The sequence below is a fragment of the Myotis yumanensis genome, unplaced genomic scaffold (assembly GCF_028538775.1).
Source record: "Myotis yumanensis isolate MYYU_CA2020_CCGP unplaced genomic scaffold, mMyoYum1.0.hap1 SCAF_22, whole genome shotgun sequence".
NCBI lineage: Eukaryota > Metazoa > Chordata > Mammalia > Chiroptera > Vespertilionidae > Myotis > Myotis yumanensis.
The window spans coordinates 621,715-647,051 of record NW_027223773.1 but is presented as its reverse complement, the minus strand read 5'-3'; the positions used below and the strand labels follow the sequence as shown (position 1 = coordinate 647,051).

Sequence of the window (25,337 nt, the reverse complement as noted above, 5' to 3'; positions counted from 1 at the left end):
GGTCTGCGTGAACCAGCAATGTGGACCTACTGTGTGTGCAAATGACATCATGTGCCCAAGGCGTCAGCATAGGGACGTGGTGCTCGAGGCTTAAAGGATCTCTTTCTCTCTCTTTTTAAAAAAAATGTATATATTTTTTATTTCAGAGAGGAAGGGAGAAGGAGAGGGAGAGATAGAAACATCAATGATGAGAGAGAATCATTGATCGGCTGCCTCCGGCACGCCCCCCTCTGGGGATCGAGCCAGCAACCCTGGCATGTGCCCTTGACTGGCATCGAACCCAGGACCCTTCAGTCCGCAGGCCTACGCTCTATCCACTGAGCCAAACCAGCCAGGGCTTAGTATATTTTTATTGATTTCAGTGAGGAAGGGAGAGGGAGAGAGAGAGAGAGAATCATGGATCGGCTGCCTCCCGCACGCCCCACACTGAGGATGGAGCCCGCCACCCGGGCATGTGCCCTGATTGGGAATCGAACCCTGACCTCCTGGTTCATAGGTCGACGCTCAACCACGGAGCCACGCCGGCCGGGCCGGGTCATTTTCTGCTGGGAAGGGTGAGGGATGTCCGCAGGATGCTCTGACTGTGGCAGATGAACACACGTCGGGAAGGAAGGCCTGTCAGCGATACCCTGAAATGGTTCCGGGCGGGGAGAGGGTGGGCGTGGGGGGTGGAAAGCGAGGGTTCCTTCCACTAAAACTTGAAACTGCCCTCTGATGTTACGACCACCACGAAAAGCTGGGGAACGGCCGGCAGCCACTCTCCTCGGCCGGCCCGGGCCCGCCTCTCCGATCTGGGGTGTCTGCGGGCCCCGCAGGTGGGTTTCCGCGCCAGCTGCTATTTTCGGCCCCGTCTGAGCTCACACGCTCCGAGAGGCTGACACCGCGCTTTGTTGGGGAGTATTTATATCCCGAATCTGTCACACACCAGGTCGGCAGCTTCCACCCACGGACGCGGGATAATCCATGAAGAATTGGGGCAAGGTCGGGGGCTGCAGGCCTAGCCTGTGCAAAGGACGGTCAGCCACGGGGTGGGGAGGACGGGTCAGCCATGGGGTGGGGGGGACGGGTCAGTCATGGGGGGACCGGTCAGCCAACCCTCAGGGTATCTGTTCTTGGAAGAGCCCCAGAGGCCATGGAACGCTTGCCTGGTGCCCCCAGGGTGGGGCTGGGGGACATAAACTCTCCTCTCCCTGCTCACAGCCTGAGGGACCGGGACTGTGGCCTGAGGAGCCACTGCCAGGACTCAGGGGCCCCGGGAGCAGCGCCCCCGTCTGAGGGCTGCTCTGAGGGAGGCCAGCTCCCGGGGCCCCAGGTGTCGGGGAACGTCCCCTCCCGGGTGTCCATCCCCAGAACCAGGCCTGACATGTGGGCTGTTTTCCCCCCATCAGCCCTGCAGCTGCCTCTGCTCCCCGCTGACCCCGGTCGCCTGTCGCTAAGGCAACAAGCCCTCGAGTTTCCCGAGCGTCACGGAATCTCAGCACCCATTTCCGCCGTGTCCGCGTGCACCCCACCCCGCCAGGCAGGACGGTCCCTGCCGGCGGCCGTCTCAGGCCTGCCTGGCCCACTGACCATGGGGGTGAACGAGCGGGGAGGGTGGCTCCGTGGCTGAGCATCGACCTGTGAACCGGGAGGTCAGCGTTCGATTCCCGGTCAGGACACAGGCCCGGGTTGTGGGCTCGATCCCCAGCGTGGGGGGTGCAGGAGGCGGCCGGTCCATGATGCTCTCTCAGCATGGATGTTTCTCTCTCTCTCCCTCTCCCGTCCTCCTGAAATCAATACAAGTGTTTTTGTTTGTTTGTTTTTAAAGAAAAGAGAAGGGCAGGGAGCCGGACACGGCGCTGGGGCCTGTGCCTCTGGACTGGCCAGGAAGCAGCTGTCGTCCCTGGGGAGGCCCCACGGACCAGCCCCCCTTCAGTCCACAGTCCGGCTTTGTTTAGAGCCTGGCGTGGTGTGGACGGTGGCGGTCAAGCTCAGATGGAATGACGAGGGCGCAGGGCCTGTCCCTGAGGGATCTACCCTGCAGGCCAGACTCCCTGACTCACTCAGAGGCCACACAGACAGCCCGAGGTCGGGCCGAGGCCGGCCGCAGGGCACTGACCCCGAGCACCGAGTTCCCAGAACACGGCTGCTGGCTGAGGACCTCCCTTCTGCAGAGAGTGTGTGTGCACGCACGTGTGTGAACATACATCTGTACGTGCACACACTGTGGATGTGTGGATTGTGCATGTGCCTAAGTGTGTGCGTGTGCACGTGTATGTGTGCATGCGCATAAGTGTGTGTGTGCGTTGCATGTGTATGTGTGCATGTGTGTACGTGTGCATGTGCATGTGTATGTGTGCATGTGCGTGTGTGTCCAGCCCCTGCCCAGCCCTGCCCTGGGCCAGCTCCTCCTCGCACGGTTCTGATCGGATCTGTGGTCCTCCCTCGCGCCCCCCCTGCCCCCCGCCCCCTCACATGCTCCTTCGCCAGCTCACAGTCAGGATGCTGAGTGACGCTGAGGGAGGCCCAGATTGTCTCCTGCCCCCGGCTGGCCGGCCGGCCGTTGCCCTGTGGCTGCTCCAGATGTGGCCGCCCTGGGCACGGCCGCAAGAAAGCCCAGCCCTGCCCTCTGTGTGGCCTCCGCTGCCCCGAGAGCCCTATCTCCCGGAGGCCGCCACTGCCCACCCTGCGGGGGGAGAGGGGGGAGGAGAGGGAGCTTGTCCACAGACCACTGGCCGCCCTGACCCAGCCCTGGGCCCACCCAGTCTCCGGGCAGCCCAGGCCGCCCAGCCCACGGCTGGCTCCGTCCCAGAGATTCTGAGCGAGGCCCTGATCCTACAGCGGCTCAGATGCGCTGGGTTCGAGTTCTGGCGTTGGCTCTTCAGGGCTGTGTGACCTCGGGCTCAGCTGGTGTCTGAGCTGCACCTCTGGGTCTGGGGCTCAGCCTGTGTGGGGGTTCCTCAGCCCCCCCGCCTGCTGATTTCTTTGTGTGCCCCGGCCCGGCCCGGCGTTGGTTCCTGAGCCTGTGGGAGAGCAGACGGCGGGGGCAGGCCCGTCCCCAGCTCCGCAGCCCTGCACCCCAGCTGTGCTCATTGTCTGAGCCCCCCAACAAGCGGCCCTGTTTCTCGGCTGCAGTTAGGACAGAACGCGCATGATCTCTCCGCGCCCATCACTGTACGGCCGGCTGAGGGCCTTTCTGGAGACGGGCACCTGCAGACGCCAGGGGGGGCGGCGGTAACCCCTTCCTGCCGGTGCCAGAGCCAAAGGCCCGCTCCGCAGACAGCCGGCCTGGCGTGGCTCTCAGACCGGCTGGCCGACCTTGGGCCGACCTTGGCCTTCCTGAGCCTGGATGGAGTCTTTCCCCTCCTGCCCCGGGGCAGCCGTGGGAGTCAATGAGACGCTGCTCAGATGGTCCGCTTTCTCCAGCCACTGAGCCAGCCCTGCCCGTGTCCTGGCCCACGGCCCTCCCGCGGTCAGAGTCCTGCAGAGAAAGCGCGCAAGTCGCTGAGCCCACGGCAGCGTCGGTGTCGGTCGGGGTGGGACTGGCCGGCCGGCTCCTCCAACTGCCCGGAGGGGCTTGGGTTTGGCAGGTGGGCAGCCCCGCTGGCTGCCGGTCAGTCCCCGCCTGCCTTGGCGTGTGTGCGGGTTGAGGGGGGCGTCACGCCCACGAGACCGGATGCGGGGAGGTGTACAGACGTGTGTGGTCGCTTGAGCGTCCCATCCCTTCGGAACCTCCGCCAGCCCCCGCTCCCAGCCCCTGCGGCCCGGCCCTGCTGGTTCCTATGACCAACCTGGTGTTGATGCCTGAGGAAGGGCTGCGGGGAGCTGGGTGGGGCCTCACCCGCCTGCTGAGTCAGCCAGGCCCCTTGCCCTTGGGGAACTGGGTGGCGGGGGGCAGTGGGGGGCACCGGTGCTGGGGGCAGCGAGATGTAGGTAACTGACTCGCCCATGACCCCAGACAGTGTCACCCCTGACTGACACCCCCTATCCCTTCTCCTGCTTCCTTTTCTTTTTCTTTTTAAGTATTTTTATTGATCTTAGAGAGGAAGGGAGAGAGAGAGAGAAACATCCATGATGAGAGAGAATCATGGACCGGCTGCCTCCTGCACGCCCCGCACTGGGGATGGAGCCCCCAACCCTGGTATGTGCCCTGATGGGGAATCGAACCGTGACCTCCTGGTTCAGAGGTCGACGCTCAGCCCCTGGGTGACGCCGGCCGGGCTGCTGCTGTCTTTTCTGCAGACTCAGCACCCCAACCTGCACCGGTGTTTTCCGTGGCCAGCCGGCTCCTCTCACTGGGACACGGTGGGCGCCTGAGGACAGGATGGGGGCTCAGGGGCCCAGCTCTCTCCTCCTCTTCTTCTGCGAGACAAAGGGCTCCAGGGCTTCTCTCTGATCTTTGTCTCCCTCCCAGGACCTCCTTCCAGGGAGAGAGGGGGTGGGGGAGGGGGCTGTGTAGGTGTCACCCCTGCAGCGTGAGTGACAGGCTGTCAGACTAGGCGGCGTATGCCTGGGGGCCTCTTTGTCAGGTGGGGAGCAGGGAACAGCCTCTCTGAGTGGGGCCCAGCCAGGGTCCCGTGGGCTCTGTGGCCCCCATACTCCCAGCCTAAGCAGGGAGGGTATGGAGCCAGGCTATGCTGGGAGGTGCGCTTATGCAAATGCATGCAAATGTATGCAGATATAGCCCCCCTCCTCCTGCAGCTCTGCAGCCTGCCTGCTGGGCTCTGAGCCGGAAGGAGACCCCCAGCCCCACCCTAAACCCATCCCAGGTGTGACACCTCCCCTGGCCTGAGAGGTGGGCTCCCACTTCTCCCTCCCAGGACCCCACCCCACCCCCACTAGTGAGTCAGAGGGAGGGGGCGCAGATTGAGAATGACGGGGCCATCCTCCCCCAAACTCCGGGCTGCCTTTCCTGCACGGCCCCAGGGGGCACAGGGCACCCTCCAGGCGGGGCCACAGGCTCAGGGTCAGGCTGAGCAGTTGGGGGACAGGCTGTGACCGAGCCTCCTCTCCCCCCCTGAGGAAGGGGGGGACCCAGCTGCATGGGAAGGAGCAGGGGCTGCTGGGATGGGACCGGCTGAAGCCTGGCCCCAGGGGGCCCGGGGAGCTGAGGGTCCGGTTGCTACGAAGGGAAGGAGGAAGGAAAGGCCGGAGGGAGGTGGGCATGGTCCCTCGAGCGAGGATGGGAAATGGATTCTCTCTGTGACACGCGGGTGGCAGGTGAGGGGCTGTGGGTGAGGATGGGCTGCCCCCTCCCTCTCCAGCAGCCTGGCTGGCAGTGCCTGGGGCAGGGCCTGGTGAGAAGGTAGAGCCAGGCTGAGCCCTGGCGCCTGCGAGCTGGGAGCTGTCCAGCACGGAGCCTGCTGAAACCACAGGGGCCCGGAGGCGGCCTCCGGGGAAGGTGTGCTGGCTGTCCGCGCTCTCCCGGCTCCTGCCCCCTCTCTGCTCCAGGGACGGACCCGTGGGGGACCCGTGGGACCCAGACACGTCCCTGTCCCCGTGGGACCCAGAGCTTCCCGCTGGGGGAGATGCTGAGCAGTGGGCTGGGTTCCTTTTTATTGATCTCAGAGAGGAAGGGAGAGGGAGAGAGAGAGAGAAGCATCCACGCTGAGAGAGAATCATGGACCGGCTGCCTCCTGCACGCCCCCCACTGGGGATCGAGCCTGCAACCCGGGCCTGTGCCCTGACCGGGAATCGAACCCTGACCTCCTGGTTCAGAGGTCAGCGCTCAACCGCTGAGCCACGCCGGCCGAGGGGGTGGGCCGGAGCAGCAACGGGGTCAGGCCTCCCGCACTCCCTAGCCCTCTACCCTGGCTTCCCAGCCTCCACCAGCCCGAGGCACCATTCCCCTGATTGCACCAACCTGTCTCGGCCAAACACCTCCCAGGTTGTCTCCCCAGCCCTCCCGCCTCCCCCCAAAGCCGCTCAGCTGTCCTGCGGGGGGGGCTCTGTGGCTGTCTCGCCTTGGAAACCACAAGCTATCACATCACCTCCTAACGCGCCCCTGGGGCCTCTGGTTAGAGTGGGCGGAGAGGAGCAGCCAGCCGACACCTCCCGGCAGAGCCCCCCTGCAGCCCCCCTGCAGCCCCCCTGCAGCCCCCCTCCCTCCCGTGGGCTGAGGCTGAGCGGGATCCGCAGCTGGACCAGCGGCCAGTCCAGCTGCGGGCCCGGCCCACCCCCTCCATCTCCGGAAGCTCTGCCCAGCCTCCCACCTGCTTCCTGTTTGGTGGGGACGCTTCCTGGCTGGCTGTGAGTCGCTTCCTCTCCTGGCCCTCCCTCCCCCGTGTGCCATCTCCTGCTGCCTCCGTTCCTGGGCAGTCTGCACCCACCCCGTCCCGCACCCCCTCCACCCCACGGGGGAGCAGGGTGCACCCTCCGCAGAGCGCCGAGGTGTCGGGGTGCCGGGTTGCTTCAGCAGCTACGGGGCGTCTTTGAGGCGCCAGGCCCTGCCGAGGGTGCCAGGAGCCCAAGTTCAGTGAGGGCAGCTTGGGAGCTGAGCCAAAGAGCCATGTTGGCTGATGAGCTAGTGCAGTGGGGAGCTCAGGGGGCCACTGAGCTCCCCCCAGCAGGTCAGGGTGGGCTTCCTGGAGGAGGTGATGTCGGAATGTCTGAGCTGAACGTGTAGGCGAATGCACATTAACTCAGAAAGGCCTGAGCCCGGCCGGCCTGGCTCAGCCGTCGAGCGTCGACCTGTGAACCAGGAGGTCACGGTTCGATTCCCCGTCAGAGCACAGGCCCTGGTTGGGGGCTCCATCCCCAGTGTGGGGCGTGCAGGAGGCAGCCGACCCGTGATTCTCTCTCCGCATGGATGCTTCTCTCTCTCCCTCTCCCTTCCTCTCTCTGACATCAATACAAATATTTTTTTTTTAAAAAGGAGTGGGCCGAGCGGCGGTTCACGCCCAGGGCTGACGGAAGCGCGGCCCCCCCCCACGGCGTGCGTCTGGCGGCAGAATTTTCCCGCCCTGCCCATCAGGAGCCTCTCTCTGTCCGGCTCCCCGTCCGCCCTGCGCCCTGTAAGCACAGCTATGAAAACACATCCCTGTGTGTTTGTTTTGCTTTGCAGTTTTCACCGAGGGCGTCGGCCTCACGGCAGATGCACACGGGAGCCAGGCCCTGCCAGGTCTCTCCTCTGCCTCCCAGTCTCTCTCTCTCTCTCTCTCTCTCTCTCTTCACCCAGGTCCAGTCTCTACTTCTCTCCCCGCCTGTCCCCCCTGGGTGTTCCCTCTTCCCCACCTTCCCCCCTCCTGCTCCTTTAGGCCTCGGCAGCCAATCCTGTTCCTCCCGCATCTCGTTGCCTGGCAACAGGCTTCCTACCTGCTCCATTGTGTTAGTGACTCCATGACAACAAGGGTTGCCAAAAGAGATGGGGGAAAGTTGGGGGGTGGTGGGAGGGGGAGGCCAGACCCCGTGTCTCGGGACCTTTGTGCAGTTTTTCCGGAAATAACTTGCTCGCTCCCGCGGTCCCCAGAAGGTGCCCCAAATATTCCCTAAACCAAACCCCATGAGGCCACCGGTCAGGCGATGGACGGGTCTGCAGGTGGAGAGAGAGATGCCGGCTGGGGACATTCCTGCGACGGCCAAGGATGGGAGCCACGGGGGCTTTTGTTTACTTTTAAACATTTCTTTTTTAAAAACATATATATATATTTTTTATTGATTTCAGAGAGGAAGGAAGAGAGAGAGAAACATCAATGATGAGAGAGAATCATGGATCGGCTGCCTTCTGCACGCCCCACACTGGGGATGGAGCCCCCAATCCGGGCCTCTGCCCTGACCAGGAATCAAACCGTGACCTCCTGGTTCATAGGTGGACGCTCAACCACTGAGCCATGCCGGCCGGGCTCTCGAGGCAGGTACCGGGCCACACGCTGTCGCTGCTGGCAGGGTCTCGGGCTGGAGGTCCCCGTGGCCCTGGACTTTGGGGCCTGGGACGTATGTGGGGGGTGGTGAGCGGCCCTCCCGCCGTCTGCCTGCCTGGAAAAGCCATCTGGGAAGAGCGTGGGGATTTCAGTTGAGGGGGGAAAGTAATCATCAGGTGTGAGAGGATGTAGCTGACAGGCCTGCAGGGAGGGCGGTCACCTGGCCCGCCGCCCGGGGGTCGTCTCAGGCTCCGGTTTCTGTGTCTGCAATGAGCCCCCCACCTGCAAGGCCCCGCCGGCTCCTGCCCCGCCCCCTCCGTCATCCCTGGGCCCATCTGGAATCTGAGCTGTTGCTGGAGAAGCCAGACCCCCCGGGAATCCTGGCTGGAGGAAGTAATGATGGGGAGAGAGGAAATGAGACGGGGTGCCCCCTGGGCTGGCCAAGGGGCACCTCCCCAGGGGCCTGGGCACTTCGAACACCAGGCTCTGCCCGGCTGGTGTGGCTCAGTGGTTGAGCATCGATATATGAGCCAGGAGGTCGAGGTTCGATTCCCGGTCAGGGCACAGACCCAGGTTGCAGGTTCGATCCCCAGTGGGGGGCGTGCAGGAGGCAGCCGGTCCATGATTCTCTCTCATCATGGATGTTTCTCTCTCTCTCTCTCCCTTCCTCTCAGAAATCAATAAAGATATATCTAAAAAAAAAAAGAGAGAAGGCTGGGGTACTGTCCAGGGAAGCTCAGTGAGGGGCCTGCCCCACGACCCCAGGCCTGGGCAGCGCAGCGTTCGGGGAGACAGGCCGGGCTGGTGGGACAGGTGGCATCACGGTCCTGGCTCCCTCACGTGCTGTAAACGCCAGGAAACTGACCTGATTCCGTCGCCCACCATGACCGGGGCCCGTCCTGTCTTTCCTCTGTGAGAACCGGCTGCCGTCTGGCCCGGGAGGAGAGGGTCTGCAGGTCTAAGGCTACAGGCGACCCCGGGGGGTGTTGGCGGAGGCCTGGCTTCGGGCCGGGACCCCATCCTGAGCGGGGAGCCAGCCCGGCGAGCGCTGGGAGGCCTGGGCCCCGCCCTCCCTGCCCAGCCCCGGTCTCCTCAGCTTCCTGCCATGGCCTGTGCCACCGGCCACGCCCACCCTGTCACGGGCCAGGCTCATGTTCCTGTAATAACGGAATCTCCATCGAAACACTCCAAGGAGGCCTTATTATTATTACTATTATTATTGTCACCGTTTGACAGAGGAGGAGCCAGGCCCGGGGTTAAGTAACGTACTCAGGACCTCAGCTGGGAAGCAGCTGGATTTGCACTGGTGAGCGGGGAGGGTGAGCGGGGGAAGGGGGGGGTCAGGCTCCGGGATGTGTCCTTGTCCCCACGCTCCCCTGCGCTGGAGCCGGACACTCCGTCCTTCGCCAGGAATGGCTTCTCCTTCCTGTTTCCAAGCCGGTGAAGACGGCACCAGGGCAGGTTTATTCCGCCCGCGGGGGAGGCCTGGGACCCAGCGCGCGAGAGTCCCACCCCCGGACTTTTATTTCTTATTTATTTTTTAAGATATTTTTGTGGATCTCAGACAGGAAGGGAGAGGGAGAGAGAGAACCATCCATGATGAGAGAGACTCGTGGATCGGCTGCCTCCTGTACGTCCCCCACTGGGGATGGAGCCCGAAACCCGGGCCTGTGCCCCCGACCGGGAATCGAACCCTGACCTCCTGGTTCATAGGTCGATGCTCAACCACTGAGCCACACCGGCTGGGCGAGACTTTTTTTTTCTTTTCTTTTTCTTTCTTTCTTCAGTTTTGTAAGAAGGTATATCCAGCCTCTCGTAGCTGTGGTGACTCTTTTCGGACCTTGGGGGATGGGCCCCTTGAAGGGCCCTGCAGGGGGAGCTGTCCACCAGCACCAGGGCTGCCCCTGCCCGCCCGGCCCCGCCCGCCTTGCCCTGTTTTGGGGGCCTCAAGGGCGGAAGGGGTGGTGGAGAGCCCTGGGAGGGGCCTGGGAGGTCAGTGCTGCCTCCCTGCCCTTCCCTCCGCCACCCTCAGAGCTGAGGGAGCCGGCGCCCCAAGCACCTCCTGAGCCACAGCCTCCATTTGTCCCCGATGGGCTGGAGCCGGATGGCCGGGGCTGAAAGGCGGGGGGTGGGGGCGGAGGGGTAGGGGGTGAGGGCGGAGGGGCGGGGGGAGGCTGCGGGTTCGGGGGAGCATCGGGGCAGGGGAGTCACAAGCACAGGCTGGAGCCAGACTGTCTGGGTCCGACCCCGGCTCGGCGGTTCACCAGCCGCAGGATCGCCCCCGAGTTCCTGGCCGCTCGGTGCTGGGAGTCCTTGCCCGTGACACGGGACACGGGAGTGGCAGCAGCAGCGGCACCAACGCCGGGGCCGTGGCAGGTGCTGCACCGTCAGCCTGTGGGCCTGAAACACAGCAGAGACGGGCGGGAATGAGAGGGCAGACGGTCACAGAGCAGGACGGGGAGGGCTGGGCGGGGGCCTGGGCCCGATGCCGGCTGGGCCCAACGTCCTCTATACACGCCCAGGGGCGGAAGCGGGGGGCCGCGCCTCACGGTCTCTCTCCCTCCTCTCTCCGCAGGACGGCCGTCCGCACCGCTGACCATGAACGGGATGGCCAACGTGAACGCGGCCAGCCGCCCGCACTTCGCCTCCTCCATCCCCGTGCCTCGAGCCGCCTCGCAGACGCGGACCCACACCCCGGGCGCCTCTCCCCAGCTGCGGCCACGCCAGGCCGGCCCGGCCCTGAGCCCCCAGCGAGCGGCCTCCCCGAGGCTGGGCAAGGCCGCCGGCCACCCCAGAGGCTCCTCGCCTAAGGCCGCCCGGGGGCGAGGCTCCCCGAAGCCGTGTGGGGCGGGGAGAGAGTCGGCCGAGGCTGCTGATGGCCCCTGCGGCTCCCCATGGAGCAGCCCCCGGGTGACCCCCAAATCGGCCCTGCCCAGCCCGGCGGGCCCCAGGAGAGCTGGGGAGACGCAGGGACGGAGGACGGTGGCCCGGGAAGGGATTCCCGTCCGCCAGGCCCGGGGCCGGAGCCCAGCCCGGACGAACCCTCTCGGAGAAACCCAAACACCAGGGGCTCCCGACAGCCACAGGGCTCCTAACGGCCCAGGAAATGACCAACGAGACAGAAGCCCTAGAAGTTCTGTGTCTTCGGAGCTGGAGGCCGGGGCAGCGTCGGGGGCCTCCTCTCCAGCCGTCAGCCCCGTGCAGGGCAGACGCCCCTCGCTGGCCCCGGGGGCCATCAGCTTCTCCTCGGTCCATCAGCACAGCCCGCCCATCACGGCCACGGTGGCCCCGTTCCAGTACAGGTGAGCTGGGCAGCGGGCCCCGGGCAGGGCAAGCAGAGGGCCCTGGATCCCGGCCGGCCGGCCAGCGTGGCTCCGTGGCTGAGCGTCGTTCCGTTCCCGGTCAGGACACGTACATGTCCAGGTTGCTGGCTCGACCCCCAGTGTGGGGCGTGCAGGAGGCAGCCGATCCAGGATTCTCATTATTGATGTTTCTCTCTCTCTCCCTCTCCCTTCTTCTCTGAAATATATATATATTTTTTAAAAAGGGCCCTTGATGGTGAGTGGCTGGTGGGGCCCAGAGGACCCAGAACACACAGGAGTGGGCAGGGCAGGCCTACGGAGTTGGGGGTCGAGAGCTGTCCAGGGGTTGGGAGAGTGAAAGGGAAGTCTATCCGAGCTCCGGTCTTTCTCGGCTCGGAGCTGCAGAGCGACCGGGAGGCGGGAACTCCTGGAACGGCCATGTCTCCCTCCGGGACGCGGTGAGACCCTGTGTCGGGGCCTTCGGAAGCCCTTACGGCTGGTGGGGTCGGCGGGTGGGTAGATGGGTAGGGAGGTCAGCCTTGCCCAGCTCACCTGGGGCTGCCTCACTGTCGTGGGTACCGGGCCTTCGGGTCACGGTGAGGGAAGTCCTGATGGCTCCTGCTCCTCTGGGGCCCACAGTGCCTGCATCTGGCTGTCCGTCTGTCTCTCTGTCGGTCACTCTGTTGCTTGCTCTCTCTCTCTCTCCCCCTCCCTCCCTCTCCACTTACCATATTGGCGCATGCATGGCTGTGTCTGCGCCCGGCGTGCCAGGGACCGCACGTAATGCTTCTCCCGTGGTCCCATAGGGGCGGCCGCCGTGGCAGGTGGCGGTGGCCGGGCCACTGTGCATAGCAACAGGGTCACTAGCCGCCCCCCCCCCCCCCCCCCCAGCGTTCCTCAGACGCGGCCGGCTGACAGCCTAGCCAAGCAGGCACCCCAGTCAACGGTGCTTTTCCAATGAAAACATCACTTGGGGCTCAGATGACCAAATTAAGTCAACGCAACTGTGTTTATTTATCTTTTTTATTTTGGGGGAAGGGCCCGGGGCATGACTCATGGAACCCAGGATTGCTGGATGTGTCACCCTGCGTGACGAGACCAGAATGGACTATGCCACAGGCTAGAACACGCAAACGAAGTCCCTTCCAGACGGGCCTGCCTTCCTGGGGGGTTGCCCTGTTCTCCTGGGAGGAGGAACGCTCACGTTTCCGGTGTAGAAAAGCTTTTCCATCGTTCCCCGGACACTGCGGGCCTCTGAGGCGGCACTGGCGTCGGGGGGTGGGGGTGGGATCCACGGGAAACGTTACCTTCACACGAGAAGCCGACAGGGCCCGTGGTCCCGGGAAGGTCTAAGGGGGTCTCGTAGCATCATCCCGGGTGCCTGGGGTCCCTCTGCTCTCCACCTGCACGCAGGCCTCGTTTAGAATGTACGGTGTATTTTTTAAATAAATGTTTATTGATTTTTTGAGAGAGGAAGGAGAGGGAGAGGGAGATAGAAACATCCGTGACGAGAGAGAATCACGGATCGGCTGCCTCCTGCACGCCCCACACTGGGGATGGAGCCTGCAACCCGGGCCTGTGCCCTGATGGGGAATCGAACCTCGACCTCCTGGTTCATGGGTCGATGCTCAGCCACGGAGCCACGGAGCCACGCCCGCCGGGATGGACACCACACTTTACTTTTTATTTTATTTTATTTTTTAAACATATTTGTATTGATTTCAGAGAGAGGAAGGAAGAGGGAGAGAGAGAAACATCCATGATGAGAGAGAATCATGGATCGGCTGCCTCCTGCACGCCCCCTGCTGGGGGTCGAGCCTGCAACCCGGGCATGTGCCCTTGATCAGATAGCATCGAACCTGGGACCCTTCCTTCCGTCCGCAGGCCGACGCTCTGTCCACACCAGTTAGGGTCGCAGCCATATTTAGAATCTGACGTTTTCCAAAGGGGTCGGACCTTCCTCCTCCGAACATTTCAGGGGAACCGAAACGGGGCCACCCAGCGGACCCTGCGTGTCTGCGTTTCAGACAGAAGTGGGAGTGAGTGGGCGTCGCTCCGCCCACCCGGGACCCTGCCCCTCGCAGGCCCTGGCTTCTGGTTGCAGGTCGCGTCATGGGTCGGGCAAGGGAGCATTCAGACTGGGGACGCCCCCAGGCACGGCGGCGGGCGGGTGGACAGGAGCCCAGCACACCCTGCGGGGCCTGGAGCTGGTGCCGTGGGCAGCGCTGCCAAGGCCGGGCCGGGCTGTCCTGCCCGCTTCCTGGCCAAGGACGCGCCATCTGCTGCCTGGGAGCCGCAGATCTCTGCTTTCGTGGAAATCTGCTCCTCACGCCGGCATCTCGGCTCCTGCAAAGCTCCCAGGCCTGACCTGCTTCCCCGGGGAGTGAGCCGGCCGGCCCCGCTCCCCCCCGCTCTGTCCTCACAGCCGGCCCCGGTCACGGTCAGTGCCGGACGGCCCTTCCCCGGGGAGCTCATCGCCCGCCCCTCCTCTGGCCCGGCCACCCTGACCCTCTGGATCCTCCGCCCCTGGGACCCGGGGAGGCCTCCGTGTCCCTCCGTCTGGATCCTCCGGTCCCTGCGAGTGGCCCTGTGGGATCTTCAGCCACCGTCCCTTTGCCCCTCGAAGCGGCCCCCTCCCCCGTCCCCCGTCCCCCCCTCCCCGCGGTCTTCGACCTTCGCTCGACCTTCGCTCCCTCTGGGCCGTGGTGTCAGGCGTGTAGGGTAGTTGGTTTTCTCCCGTCCGGTTCAAGCCTCGGCCAGCGTCCAGCACGGGCGGGACTGTCCACACAGCGGGAAAGTGGGGGAGACCCGGGGTCCGGCCGTGGGTGGGAGGTGCAGAGCCCCTGGAGGCTCAGAGGTGCCCTGCCTTCCTCAGCAGCCCTTCCCCCACCCTGACATTATCATTTAGCAACAGTAACCATGGCAACAGAGGACCCCTGTCCCTAACCATGGTTGCGGCCCACCTGCTGTGGGTCAGGCTTTGCCTTCTCGGTCCAGCGGCCGTGTGCGTATTTATAACATCGTCCTCGGGCCACACAACACGCTCAACTTAAACGTTAGCCTGCTGCCCGGCCGGCGCGGCTCAGTGGTTGAGCGTCAGCCTAGGAACCAGGAGGTCAGGGTTCGATTCCCAGTCAGGGCACAGGCCCGGGTTGCGGGCTGGATCCCCAGTAAGGGGCGTGCAGGAGGCAGCCGATCCATGATTCTCTCTCATCATGGATGTTTCTGTCTCTTTCTCCCTCTTCCTTCCTCTATGAAACCAATAAAAAATATACATATTTTTTAAAAAGAAGAAAAAGAAAAACTGGAGAGAGAGAGCCATCTCCTAGCACTGGAGACCGCAGGGTCCCCTGGCCCCGCCCTCCCTGGGACCAGCGTCAGTTTCCCCGCCTGCCTGCCCGGCCCCTGCCCTCCCCCCGCTGCCCAGCCGCCAAAGGGCCCATTTAGCTGGAGACAGCGAGAGCAGCGGGCGGGCGGGCGCTCCCGGAGCCCAGGGTAATTGCCTGTAATGAAGGCTCCTCCGTCTTTGTTCCTGCGAGTGGCCTGTGTGTGCCCTTGGGAGCTGGTGCCCAGAGACCCCACCCTGCCCGCTGTCCCCACCGGCCCAGCACTGCACAGCCTCCTGGGAGTCGAGTGGCCCATGCTGAGCCGACCCCTGCTGCTTCCCTCCCTCCCTCTCTGCCTGGACCGGGGCCAGCCCTGGGGCGGGGGTGGTGGTCTGGGTGTCCCCTCGCTCCGTGAGGGGTCTGACCTTGGCCTAAGGAGCCTGTCCCTGTGTGATGCACGGGCCGTAGCACACGCAGAGCCCAGGGCAGCGACCGTGGCCTGAGGTCCCCAAGCCCCATGGGTGACGTAGGAATCGGGCGACTGGCCTCAGGCATCTGTGTGAGACCCCGAAACAGTGCTGTTCTAACGGGCAGGCACTGCCTGCTCCCCGGCATCCCAGGCCCAGCTCTGGCCCATGGCTCAGTAGACGTCTCGAATGAATGAATGAATGAATGAATGAGTGTACCTATGGTCAAGCCCTCCTACTCCTCGGTACAACTTTGCCAAGACACCTGCAGCCTCCGGGCGGCCCAGGCACAGGGGTGCAGGTACCAAGCTCTAAGGGGTCCCCAGCCCCGTGGAGAGGCGTCAAGGCCACAAGTGACCACCTCTCTCTGTCCAGCAGGTTGCAGACCGAGCCTGAACCCGGCCCCCCTCCCCAGGGCAGCTGGGCCGCGGACGGCTACTCCACGCCCCCCGGCGGGACGGAGGACGGCGTCTCCTGCGTGGGTGAGTGCTGCGGGGGAGGGACCTCCTCCTGGGGTGGGGGGTCCCATCTCTTCACGGTGGGGCGGCCGCCGTGCATTGCGTTTAAGCTTTGGGGCTCAGCCCAGAGCTAAGCCTTCCCATCTGGGCGGCGAGCACTTCAAGGTCAGGAGAGGAGAGTGGCCGGTGGGCAGGGGACACGGCCTGACCTCGCTGTCCGCTGCCGGGCAGGTCGTCGGGGGCCCCGGGCGGCGTGGGCTCGGGGTCCCCCTGAGCCGTCTTCGGGCCTGGAGGCGGCGATGACTCGGAGCCACTGTGACTCGGGGAGGAGAGGGCGGGCGATGGGGTGGGGCCTGGGCGTGGAAACAGGAAGCCACCGCCTCCCGCCGGGAGCAGGGCACGAGGGCGGGGGACACACCACCCTCTCTGGCACCCGACACCCTCGGCATGAGCATGTGGTCACGGGGAAACTATGTCTCTATTTTTACCTCGGCCGCGTTGTCACTGTAACGGCTTCCTGATGTGCGCCACGTGGAGGGAGCCACTGGTCGCCACCAAACCGATGGGGGCGGGGGGCGAGATTGTCATCCGACCAACGCGGGGGCTCCGGGCACCCCCCAGGCTTGTCCGCTGGGAGACCCCTCGCCAGCCTGACCTGGAAGTGAGTGTGTGGCCCCGTGGGACAGAGTGCGGGATCCTGGGGGCGACTTCACGCAGGGCCTGGCTGACTCGTTCGTTCATTCATTCGGTCGTTCGGTCGTTCGGTCAGCAGACCATCAGGGAGGGTTGGCCTTATCCAGCGCTGAGCTCACCTCTGGGGTGAAAGGTGAATCAGCCCCGGCCGGTGTGGCTCAGTGGTTGAGCGTCGACCAATGAACCAGGAGGTCAGGGTTCCGATTCCCGGTCAGGGCACAGGCCCGGGGTATGGGCTCGATCCCCAGTGTGGGGCGTGCAGGGGGCAGCCGGTTCATGATTCTCATCATCGATGTTTCTCTCTCTCCCCCTCTCCCTTCCTCTAAAAGTAAAACTAAATTTAAAAAAAGGGAGGGGGGAATGAATCAGACTGTGACCTGCATTCAGGGAGGTCACCGTGTCGGGGTTCATCCAGCAACCTCACCCTGGGGAGTCTGTTGGCTCCCAGAAGGCCTCCCAGTGGCCGCCCGTGTTGGAGCTGAGCAGGCAGCCCGGGGGGCCTGGGCTTGTCCCCCGATATCGCAGGAGAGCCGGGCTCCTTGGAGAGCCAGGTCCGAGTTGTAGATGATAAGGTGCCGCCGTCTCCCAGCCACGGATCACGTGGTCTCCTGTCCGCGTGCGGACATGACGGGGGCCGTCTGCTCTCTTCTGTTGCTCAGACGCCCTCCCTCCTGGTCTGGGAACTCTCGGGGGGCCCCGTCCCCTAGCTTGGCGCTGTTGATTGGTGTGTGGGGAGACAGAGCCCCTAGGACGGAGTCGGGGGGGCAAGGCCGGGTTGGGGACCTGGTCCGTCTCCCTCTGCAGCTGTCTCTGACTACGGTCCCTGCAGCATCCAGGCATCTGGGGGGACCGCGTCCTCGAGGGACCTTCCTCAGCCCGGCTCTGCTTTGCTACTTGTCGGCCTGGACGTAGCACCCCAATGAGGCAGGAGCGCAGATGGGCAGGGATTGGGTTTCCCAGGATGCCCGGGGGCATCCCCACCCAGCTGCTCCCTCCGCCTCTGCCCCCGGTAAGCGCACCTGTGAGTCCACCTGGTTGTGCGGCCCCCACCTGCCCATCCCCCCGGGGGCGCAGGCCGTGCAAAGCAGTGCCCGCCCGTCCGTCCGTCCGTCCGTCGGGTCTCCGCTTGGGAAGCCGGGGAGCCGGGCTGGTGTGCCTGTGCCCACATGTGCGAGGCCGAGTGCGGGGGGCGTGGGGAGCCCGCCCGAGTTGACACGGATCCTTAATTACTTCCACTCGGTGGCATGTCGGAGGGAGCGGGAGTGACACGTACGAGGGCCTTGCCTCATCGGAACACGCGAGGCCGAGGTGCCCGCCCCCGCCAGCCACTCCGGAGGCCGCTGCGTGCAGAGCAGGGCCTGGCTGGCCAGTTTGCTTCCCTCCTCCCTCCTCGTCCCGCCGGGAGCCGACTCCGTGTTTAAGCCACAGTCACGTGTTTCGTGTCTCGTGGGTTTGGGAGCAGGGACAGAGACAGGGGGCACAGTCCGGGGACCCCCTTCCCGCCCCAGGCCCTGGGCTCCAGGGGGCAGAGGGGGCAGCTCCCCGGGCGGTGACACGGGGCTGCGGGAGAGGGACGCTCGCACCTGGTACCCAGACGCCCGCCCAGCGCCGGGACGCCCACCCAGCGCACCGGGGAACGCTCCTGACACCCGCCGCCGTTTTCAGACGCCGAGTAATTGCGAGCGATTATTCTATTAACGCCCGCGGAGGGTGGATCCGGGGCGCACCTCTGTGAGCTCAGCGCCTCGTCTGAAAACCTAACGGAAGCCCGTAGAGCACGGAGGTGGCGAGCGAGACAGGGAGTGCAGCCCGGCGCCCGGCTGTGCCACGGGGGTGGTTAAAGGGCCAGGTGTCTGTCCCCGGCTGGTTCCGGTTCCAGTTCGGGTTCGGGTCCAGGGTCCTGGTCCAGTTTCGGGTCCAGGTGCCTCCTTGCGGTTGTCTTTACGTTTCTGGCCCCAAAGAGCTCACCCAGAGAGACTGGGCAACGTATGTCTCCCCAACAAGACTTCTATCGGACGGCCGGCCTGAGGGACCTTCTGGATCCAGTCCGCACGCGGGGGAAGCCCTGCTCTGCGGCCACGATGGCATCGAGGGGCCGGCCGGACAGCGGCCTTCAGTGGGCTGAGCCTCGTGGTCCCCATCAGACAGGCGGACAGCAGATCTCTTCCGAGCCCACACACCCGAGCTCGAGGCTCACAAGTACCCAACCCCGGAGCTTGGGGCACCTCCTGGGACAGAGACCGGGCCCCACAGGATCCACAGAAATGTTGCAGTAACCGACGCCGCCCGCCCTGGCAGAGCGAAGGTGGTGACGAGGCCGGGCGGAAGCCATCGGGTCAATCTGGGAGGGCTTCCTGGAGGAGGCCCCCAAGGTGTGATCCAGCTGGTGCCGCCATGTGGGACCCCTGTGTCCACTGCCCCTTTCCTTCTCCAGGTGGCAGACAGGGGCTCGGGTTCCAGCTGGGGCAGCCATGTGACCCCGGCCGCCCGAGGACACCTGGCCCACTCTTGCCCCTGTCTCCCAGGGGTGTGGGAAAACGCTCCCCGTGCCTCTGAGCAGAGCAGAACACAGCTGCGGGGGAGGAAAGGGTCTCCGCTCCGCTGTGACCAGCGCCAACGACTTCCCCTGAAGGCCTGGGGCTTCCCTCCACGGGAGAGGTCACTGCTGGCAGCGGAGGAAGGAGAGGAAGCGTCGCTGGGACCCCGTCCCAGAGCCCGGCGTCCCTTCCAGCTCACCAGCTGCACCGTCTCTCCCTCGGGTCCCGAGAGGTCACGGCTGTTTACGTTCCCCCACACATCTGCTCTGAGGCGCGCATTCGATCATTTCGTCCGTCACTCACCACAGACTCCTGTGGGCCCACTGTGTGCAGAGAGCTGTGATGGGTTTTTCCTCATTCACCACAGACTCCTGAGGGCCCACTGTGTGCAGAGAGCTCTGGTGGGTTTTGAGAAGACCAACCAAAGATGGAAACACAATGGAGGGAAGTTACCCAAGTGGCTGTGAAGCTGGAAAAGTCGCCGCCTGTGCTGCCGTCACCACCAGAACCAAGGAGTAGAGGCCAGGATTGAATCTTCCTTTTTATTTTTTAATTTTTAAAAGTTGATATCAGAGCGAGGGAGAGAGAGATGGAAACATGAATGATGAGAGAGAATCATGGACCGGCTGCCTCCTGCACGCCCCCTACTGGGGATCGAGCCCACAACCTGGGCACGTGCCCTTGACTGGGAATCGAACCCGGGACCCTGCGGTCTACAGGCTGACGCTCTATCCACTGAGCCACACCAGCCAGGGCTGCAGGTTGTCAAGCAGCCTCTTCCCCTTTGGAAACTGGCAGGACCAGGTCCCCTTCCCTACGCCACCGACGTCACAGCGCCCCCTCCCTGCCCTCATCACAGCTCCCCTCGCCCGGCTGCATCTCTGAAGTGGACCCGTCTGTCCTGCCAGTGGGCGGGGCTGGGGCTGGGGCTGGGGCTGGGGTGACAGGGAGGACCCTCTCTTTTTAGGAATCACTCGAGAGGAAGCATTCTGCACGCACTGGCTTCATCCACCGTTGCTGGGAATGGCTGTTGCCACGGCAGCAGGGCCTCCCCCTGCAGCAAGGGATGGTGGGAAACTCAGGGGATGTGCAAGGAATGGAGAAGGAGCCGCGGAGGGAGAGGTGGCCGGAGGGAGCGTCTGAACGTTCCGGGGTCCGAGGTCCTGTGTCAAGGGACCGACTCCCACCTGGCAGGACCCTTTAGAGGGACAGGAGGGAGGTGACCCGCGGTCAGGGGGCGTCGGACCGGCTCACGGGGATCCCCACTGAGTGAGCTCCTGAGGGGGATCATGCAGAGAGGGAACGTGGGGTGCAGAGGGCGTGGCAGGGGGCTAGCGCCTCACTTCCTGAAGAGGTGGGACTTCACGACCTACTCGTTGAAGGGAAGGAGAGGGCTTGGGATTGGGGGCATGGGACATCCCCGGAGAGGAGGCGCCGAGGAATGACGAGAGGGGGTGGGGCAGTCAGGTGACCCGGAGAAGAGGAGGGTCAGGTCCCCGGAGAGGACAAAGAGAGGGAGGCTGAGGCCTGGAGAGCAGCCCCCCCCATCCCCCCCATCCCCGCACTTAGTAGGCCCAAGTCCAGCACTTAGTAGGCCCTGGAACAGGAAGAGGCTGTGCTGGCAGGCGAGAGAACGGGTGGGGGGGGATCCGGAAGGCCTCCTGGAATACCAGGCGGGGACAGGGAGGGTGCAGACCAGGAGAGAGCAGCTCAGGCTCACCCCCCCACCCCCCCCCCCCCCCCCCCCCCCCGCCGCCCCACACTGACACCCCCCGGAAGGAGTGGAGGAGAGGAGAGTGTGTGCCAAGGTTTCCCGGAAGGTCCTCGGGGGGAGGGCGCAGTGCAGCGTGGGGGCCTCGGAAACTCCCAGGTGTAGCCTGGGTTGTGGTGGCAACCGACAGGCCATGAGGATCCGCGTAAACGGACCGCGTGGTGCCATGTCCCGCAACCCGGACACGCGCCCTGGCCGGGAATCGAACCATCACCTCCTGGTCCATGGGTCGACGCTCAACGCCTGAGCTACGCCGGCTGAGCCCTGCGTCCTCTTTCTTGTCGGAGAACCATTTGCTCAGGCAGCTTGGCCCTGGCCTGGGAGGCCCTGGGGAGATGAGCAGGGTCCCCTTACTGACAGACAGCCGGCTCCGGGTGCCTCTGCACACCCCCATCTCTGTTCCCTGGGCCCAGGTGGACGGGGCGTGAGAAGGGCTGGTGTCTGCACCCCCGCGGTAGCTCTGGCAGGCTAGGGACCCGTCCTGGGCCTCCCCGTGTTTCGCCAGGCTGGTGGACACCTCACGTCCCGGCCCCCGAGTCCCCTCACCTGTGCGGCTGCTGTTGCAACCACTGCAGGAGGAGCTGGAGAGCCGGAGAGCCGGAGGGTGCAGTGACTTTGACAAGGTCACCCCATCCCTTAGCACGAGCACCGACCTCCTGATATTGAGGATTAGTCTTCTCCTTTAAGGCCCTGACACCCCACCCCCCAACCCCCTTAACTCTGGGCTCTGTGTCTCCAAACCATAGTCCTCAGGGGAACAGCCTGGTGTCTCCAGGACTGAACCAGGTGGGACTGGGAGTGTCCTGGGGGAGGCGGGTAACCAGAGGCTTGGGGGGAGGGGTGTTGGGGAGCCAGCCACCTGGATATCACTCCCCCACCCCCTCCCAGGAGAACCCCGGCTCCTGCGGAGCTGCCCGGTCTCAGTCCCTGCACCCCCACATCTCCAGGGCAGACCCTGCCCACCCGACTCTGGGGTGGAGAATGTCTCCTGTCTGAGTCCAAATAGAGGAGGAAAACTGGTGGCACCCTTATCGCTACCCCCCCCCCCCCACTCCCGTACCCCTACTCACCCGCCCCTGCCTCTCTCTCCGGCAAATACCACCCCCTCGAAGCCAGAAATAGACACACAGCCCTCTCCCCACGCCCCTCCCTCGCGCACACTCCTCCCTCCCCGGTTGCGCCCGCCTCCCTCCCTCCTCCCTCGCCGGCTCTGCTCGGAGCCCAGCCGCAGCCGCAGCCCCTGCTCCAGTGGGCAGGCTGCGGGGAGCGGCGAGGGCGCAGCGCCGCGTGCCCCCCGGGCCCCAGGGCGAACAGGCGGGCCCGGGCTTTGGGTTTCAGGGCTTCCGTGCTTTCTTGGATTGATTTTTTTTACATTTTTAATTTGTATTTCCCCGCCCGCCCTTTTCCTCTCCCCCCCCCCCCGCCCCCGGCTTCCCCCACCCTCCCCCGGCTTCCTCGCTCTTTCCTCTCCCCCGCTTCCTTCCGCGCGTCCTTCCTCGCCTGTCGCCTCCTGTGCGCGCTCGGCTCGCCTCCCTTCCTGCGCCCTCCGCCCTCGCCCTACCTCTCTCCCTTCTTCCCCGGTTCCTTCCGTCCTTTCTCTCCCCTCCCCGCCCCTCCCCCGCCTCCTCCTCCCCGCGCTCCCCCGCCCCCGTGCCTGCAGACGCGCGGATCCTCCATGCGCTCCTCGCGGGCAGAATGCTGGGCAGCGGCGTCAAGAGCGCGCAGCCCGAGCTGGAGCTGAGCGGCGGCGGCGACGAGGGCGCGGACGGAGCCCGCGACCCCGGGAGGAAGGCGGCGGCGGCGGACGGCAGAGCCATGCTGCCCAAGCGCGCCAAGGCGCCGGGTGGCGGCGGCGGCGGCGGCGGCCTGGGCAAGGCCAGCGCGGCGGAGCTGAAGGTCTTTAAGTCCGGCAGCGTGGACGGCCGCGTCCCCGGCGGGCCCCCCACCTCCAACCTGCGCAAGCAGAAGTCGCTCACCAACCTGTCCTTCCTCACCGATTCCGAGAAGAAGCTGCAGCTGTACGAGCCGGAGTGGAGCGACGACATGGCCAAGGCGCCCAAGGGCTTGGGCAAGGCGGGCTCCAAGGGCCGGGAGGCCCCCCTGATGACCAAGACGCTGTCCAAGTCGGAGCACTCGCTCTTCCAGGCCAAGGGCGGCTCGGCCGGCGGCGGCGCCAAGACCCCCCTGGCCCCGCTGGCGCCGGGCCTGGGCAAACCCAGCCGCATCCCGCGCGGCCCCTACGCCGAGGTCAAACCGCTCAGCAAGGCCCCCGAGGCCGCGGTCAGCGACGATGGCAAGTCGGACGACGAGCTGCTGTCCAGCAAGGCCAAGGCGCAGAAGGCGGCGGGGCCCGCGCCCTCCGCCAAGGGCCCGGAGGAGCGCGCCTTCCTCAAGGTGGACCCCGAGCTGGTGGTGACGGTGCTGGGGGACCTAGAGCAGCTGCTCTTCAGCCAGATGCTGGGTGAGTCCCGACCCCCCCCACCCCCCCACCCCCGCTTCCTCCCTCCTCCTCCCCCCCGCCTGCCTCCCGGCCAGCTGCTTGGGGAGACCTGGAGAAAGCGCACCCCCTCCCCCCCGCCGCCCCCACTGTGGAGCTCTCCAGACCTCAGGTCGATGGTGCCGAGGGCGCCTTGCGCCCAGATGTGCAGGGCTGGCCCGCCTCCAGCTGCTGAGGCCACGCGCCTCCTTAGCAATGTCACCAGGAGGCCGCGCGGCTTGGGCCCGGGCAGGTGCGGCTGGACAATGGGGTGGAGGGCGCAGATCCTCAGAACGAACCGAGCCCCTGGGCGTCCTCGCATCTTAAACCCCCAAATCCTAACCCGGCGGAACCTGGGACTGACGGAGACCTCAGGGGTGTGGGCTGCGGGCTGCGCGCTGTGAGCGCCTCGGCTTGGCTGGAGCCGGGGAGAGCCGGGTCCCCGGGACACGTGTGTGTGCGGGAAGCAGATGTGAGGCCGTTCCGCCCCGAGCAGAGCTGGGGCCCCACTTCCTCTGTGGGTCCCCGGCGGGGGCGCGAGTCGGGTGTCCAGGGTGTGGGGGTCCTGGCAAGAGAACCGCGTCTGGGGCCGGCGGTCCGCCAGCTGCGCGCATCTGGCTGCGCGTCCTGTCCCCTCCGCTCGGCTCCAGCCCAGACCCCTTCCTCGGGACCTGGTTTTTAGGGGACATAGAGGGGTGGTGCTTGCGCCGAGCCTCCTGGGTGACCGGGAAGCCGGTGCCCTTTGGCGAATGGAAGCCGAGCCGGCTGGGAGGGAGGGACAAAGCCGGCTCCGGCGGTGGAGGAAGCACAGAGAGCGGCCCATTGTTCTCGCGCCTGGAGTCTGTGCAGAGAGCCCAGCGGCCCGGCACGGCGCTGGCTGCCCGGGATCCCGGGCCTGGAGATGGGGCGGTGCAGGGCGCTAGGCTGCGGGGCCTGGGGACCCCACACGGCCATGCTGGTCCGCGGGTGGGCGGGGGGGGGTGCAGCCGGGCCTGGAGCCCTGCAGGCCGCCTTGCTCCAAGGACTTGTTGCGGTGGCCGGGGTGTGGGTCCTGGGCGCCCGGGGATGTGAGTCCTGGGCGCCTGGGACCAGCTTCCCGGGTACCAGGCTGGTGCCCGCCCGGCGGGGGTTGGGAAGGGGCGTGTCCGCGCGCGTGTGCAGGGGCGGGGCCGGCGCAGGCGGCGTGGTGGAGTGACAGGCGGACGGGTATGGACACGGGGTGGGGGGGGGCGGGGGCGCGCCCGGGAGAATGCAGCGCTGGAGCTTGGTGGACCCTGGCGCAGTCGCCCCAGCACCCCCAGATTCCCTTGTGAACCAGGGGGCAAGGATTCTGAGCTTCGCGGAGGAGGCCGCCTATGGACTTTGCCCCGGCATAAGGGGGTGGGGGTGGGGGTGCAAACCCGGACCCGGTGACCTCGGGAGTGTGCCACCCGTGCCCAGGGGTGCCCAAGGCTGCCAGCGGGGGAGACGGACAATAAGAGAAAAGGGGAACGATTCCAGGGCGGAGGAAAGGCATGGGGACCGCGTGATGGAGAGGGACTGGGCGGGGGCGCCTGAGGCCGCTGTGGGAGGCGCTAATGGAGTTGGGAGGAGGCACCAGGTGGACTGGGGGTGGGGGTGGGGGTGGGCAGGGGAGCGCGAGGCGCCCACTGTCGGACTGGGGGTGTGGGATGGAGCATCAGAGACTCAGACCAGCAGAGGGCATGGCTCTTCTGTTCAAGGTCAGGCCTCGCCTTCGGGATGACTTAGGCCTCTGGGCCCCCCACGCCCCCAGGACCTGGCTGTCTGGGTGCAGCCTTCTGAGCGCTTTTCCAGAAGCAGTCACCTGCCAGCCCGCGTGGCTCAGTGGTTGAGCGTCGACCTGTGAACCCGGAGGTCAGGGTTCGATTCCCGGTCAGGGCACAGGTCCAGGTTGTGGCCTCGATCCCCGGTGTGGGGCGTGCAGGAGGCAGCCGATCCATGATTCTCTCATCATCACTGATGCTTCTATTTATCTCTCTCCCTCTCCCTTCCTTGCTGAAATCAATAAAAATGTTTTTTTTTAAAAAAAGAGTTCACCCCCTGCCACCCACAAGGCCACCAGCCCTGACCTGATGACCCCACAGGGTGTTCACTCTCTAGCCAACTTGCCTGGTGGGTGGGGATGGAGGGTGGACTGATGGACGAGGGGCCGGGAGAGCGGGTCTGACGCTGAGAGCCCACAGAGGGGTGCGGTGTCCTGGGCTGTCAGGATGACCCTCCGTGGGGACCGGGGTGGCCTGTGGGGACAGGAGTGTCGGCCTCGACACGTTGGGATGAGGCGTCTGTTCCCCACAGCGAGGCTCGGAGTCAGGTTACGCTCCCTCCCGGGGACCCTCCCAGACCCAGAAGCTGCCAAGACCCCGTTTTTTTTGGGGGGGGGGCAGCCCCAAGTAAGAGCTTTTCTGGAGCGAGAGGGAAGAGCGGAAACCTGATCATCCCCTCTCGGAA

The 25,337-nt window shown here is 65.4% G+C and overlaps 1 protein-coding gene across 1 annotated transcript in view; it reads left to right on the top strand.

Annotated features, from left to right (window-relative positions):
* NAV1 (neuron navigator 1) overlaps window positions 1-25,337 on the top strand; it is a 95,954-nt gene that overhangs the window by 8,813 nt on the left and 61,804 nt on the right. The window contains 3 exon segments of the mRNA XM_070401389.1: window positions 10,414-11,140; window positions 15,312-15,415; window positions 22,053-22,853. Coding sequence (XP_070257490.1) covers window positions 10,437-11,140; window positions 15,312-15,415; window positions 22,053-22,853 — 1,609 coding nt within the window. The 5' untranslated portion in view covers window positions 10,414-10,436.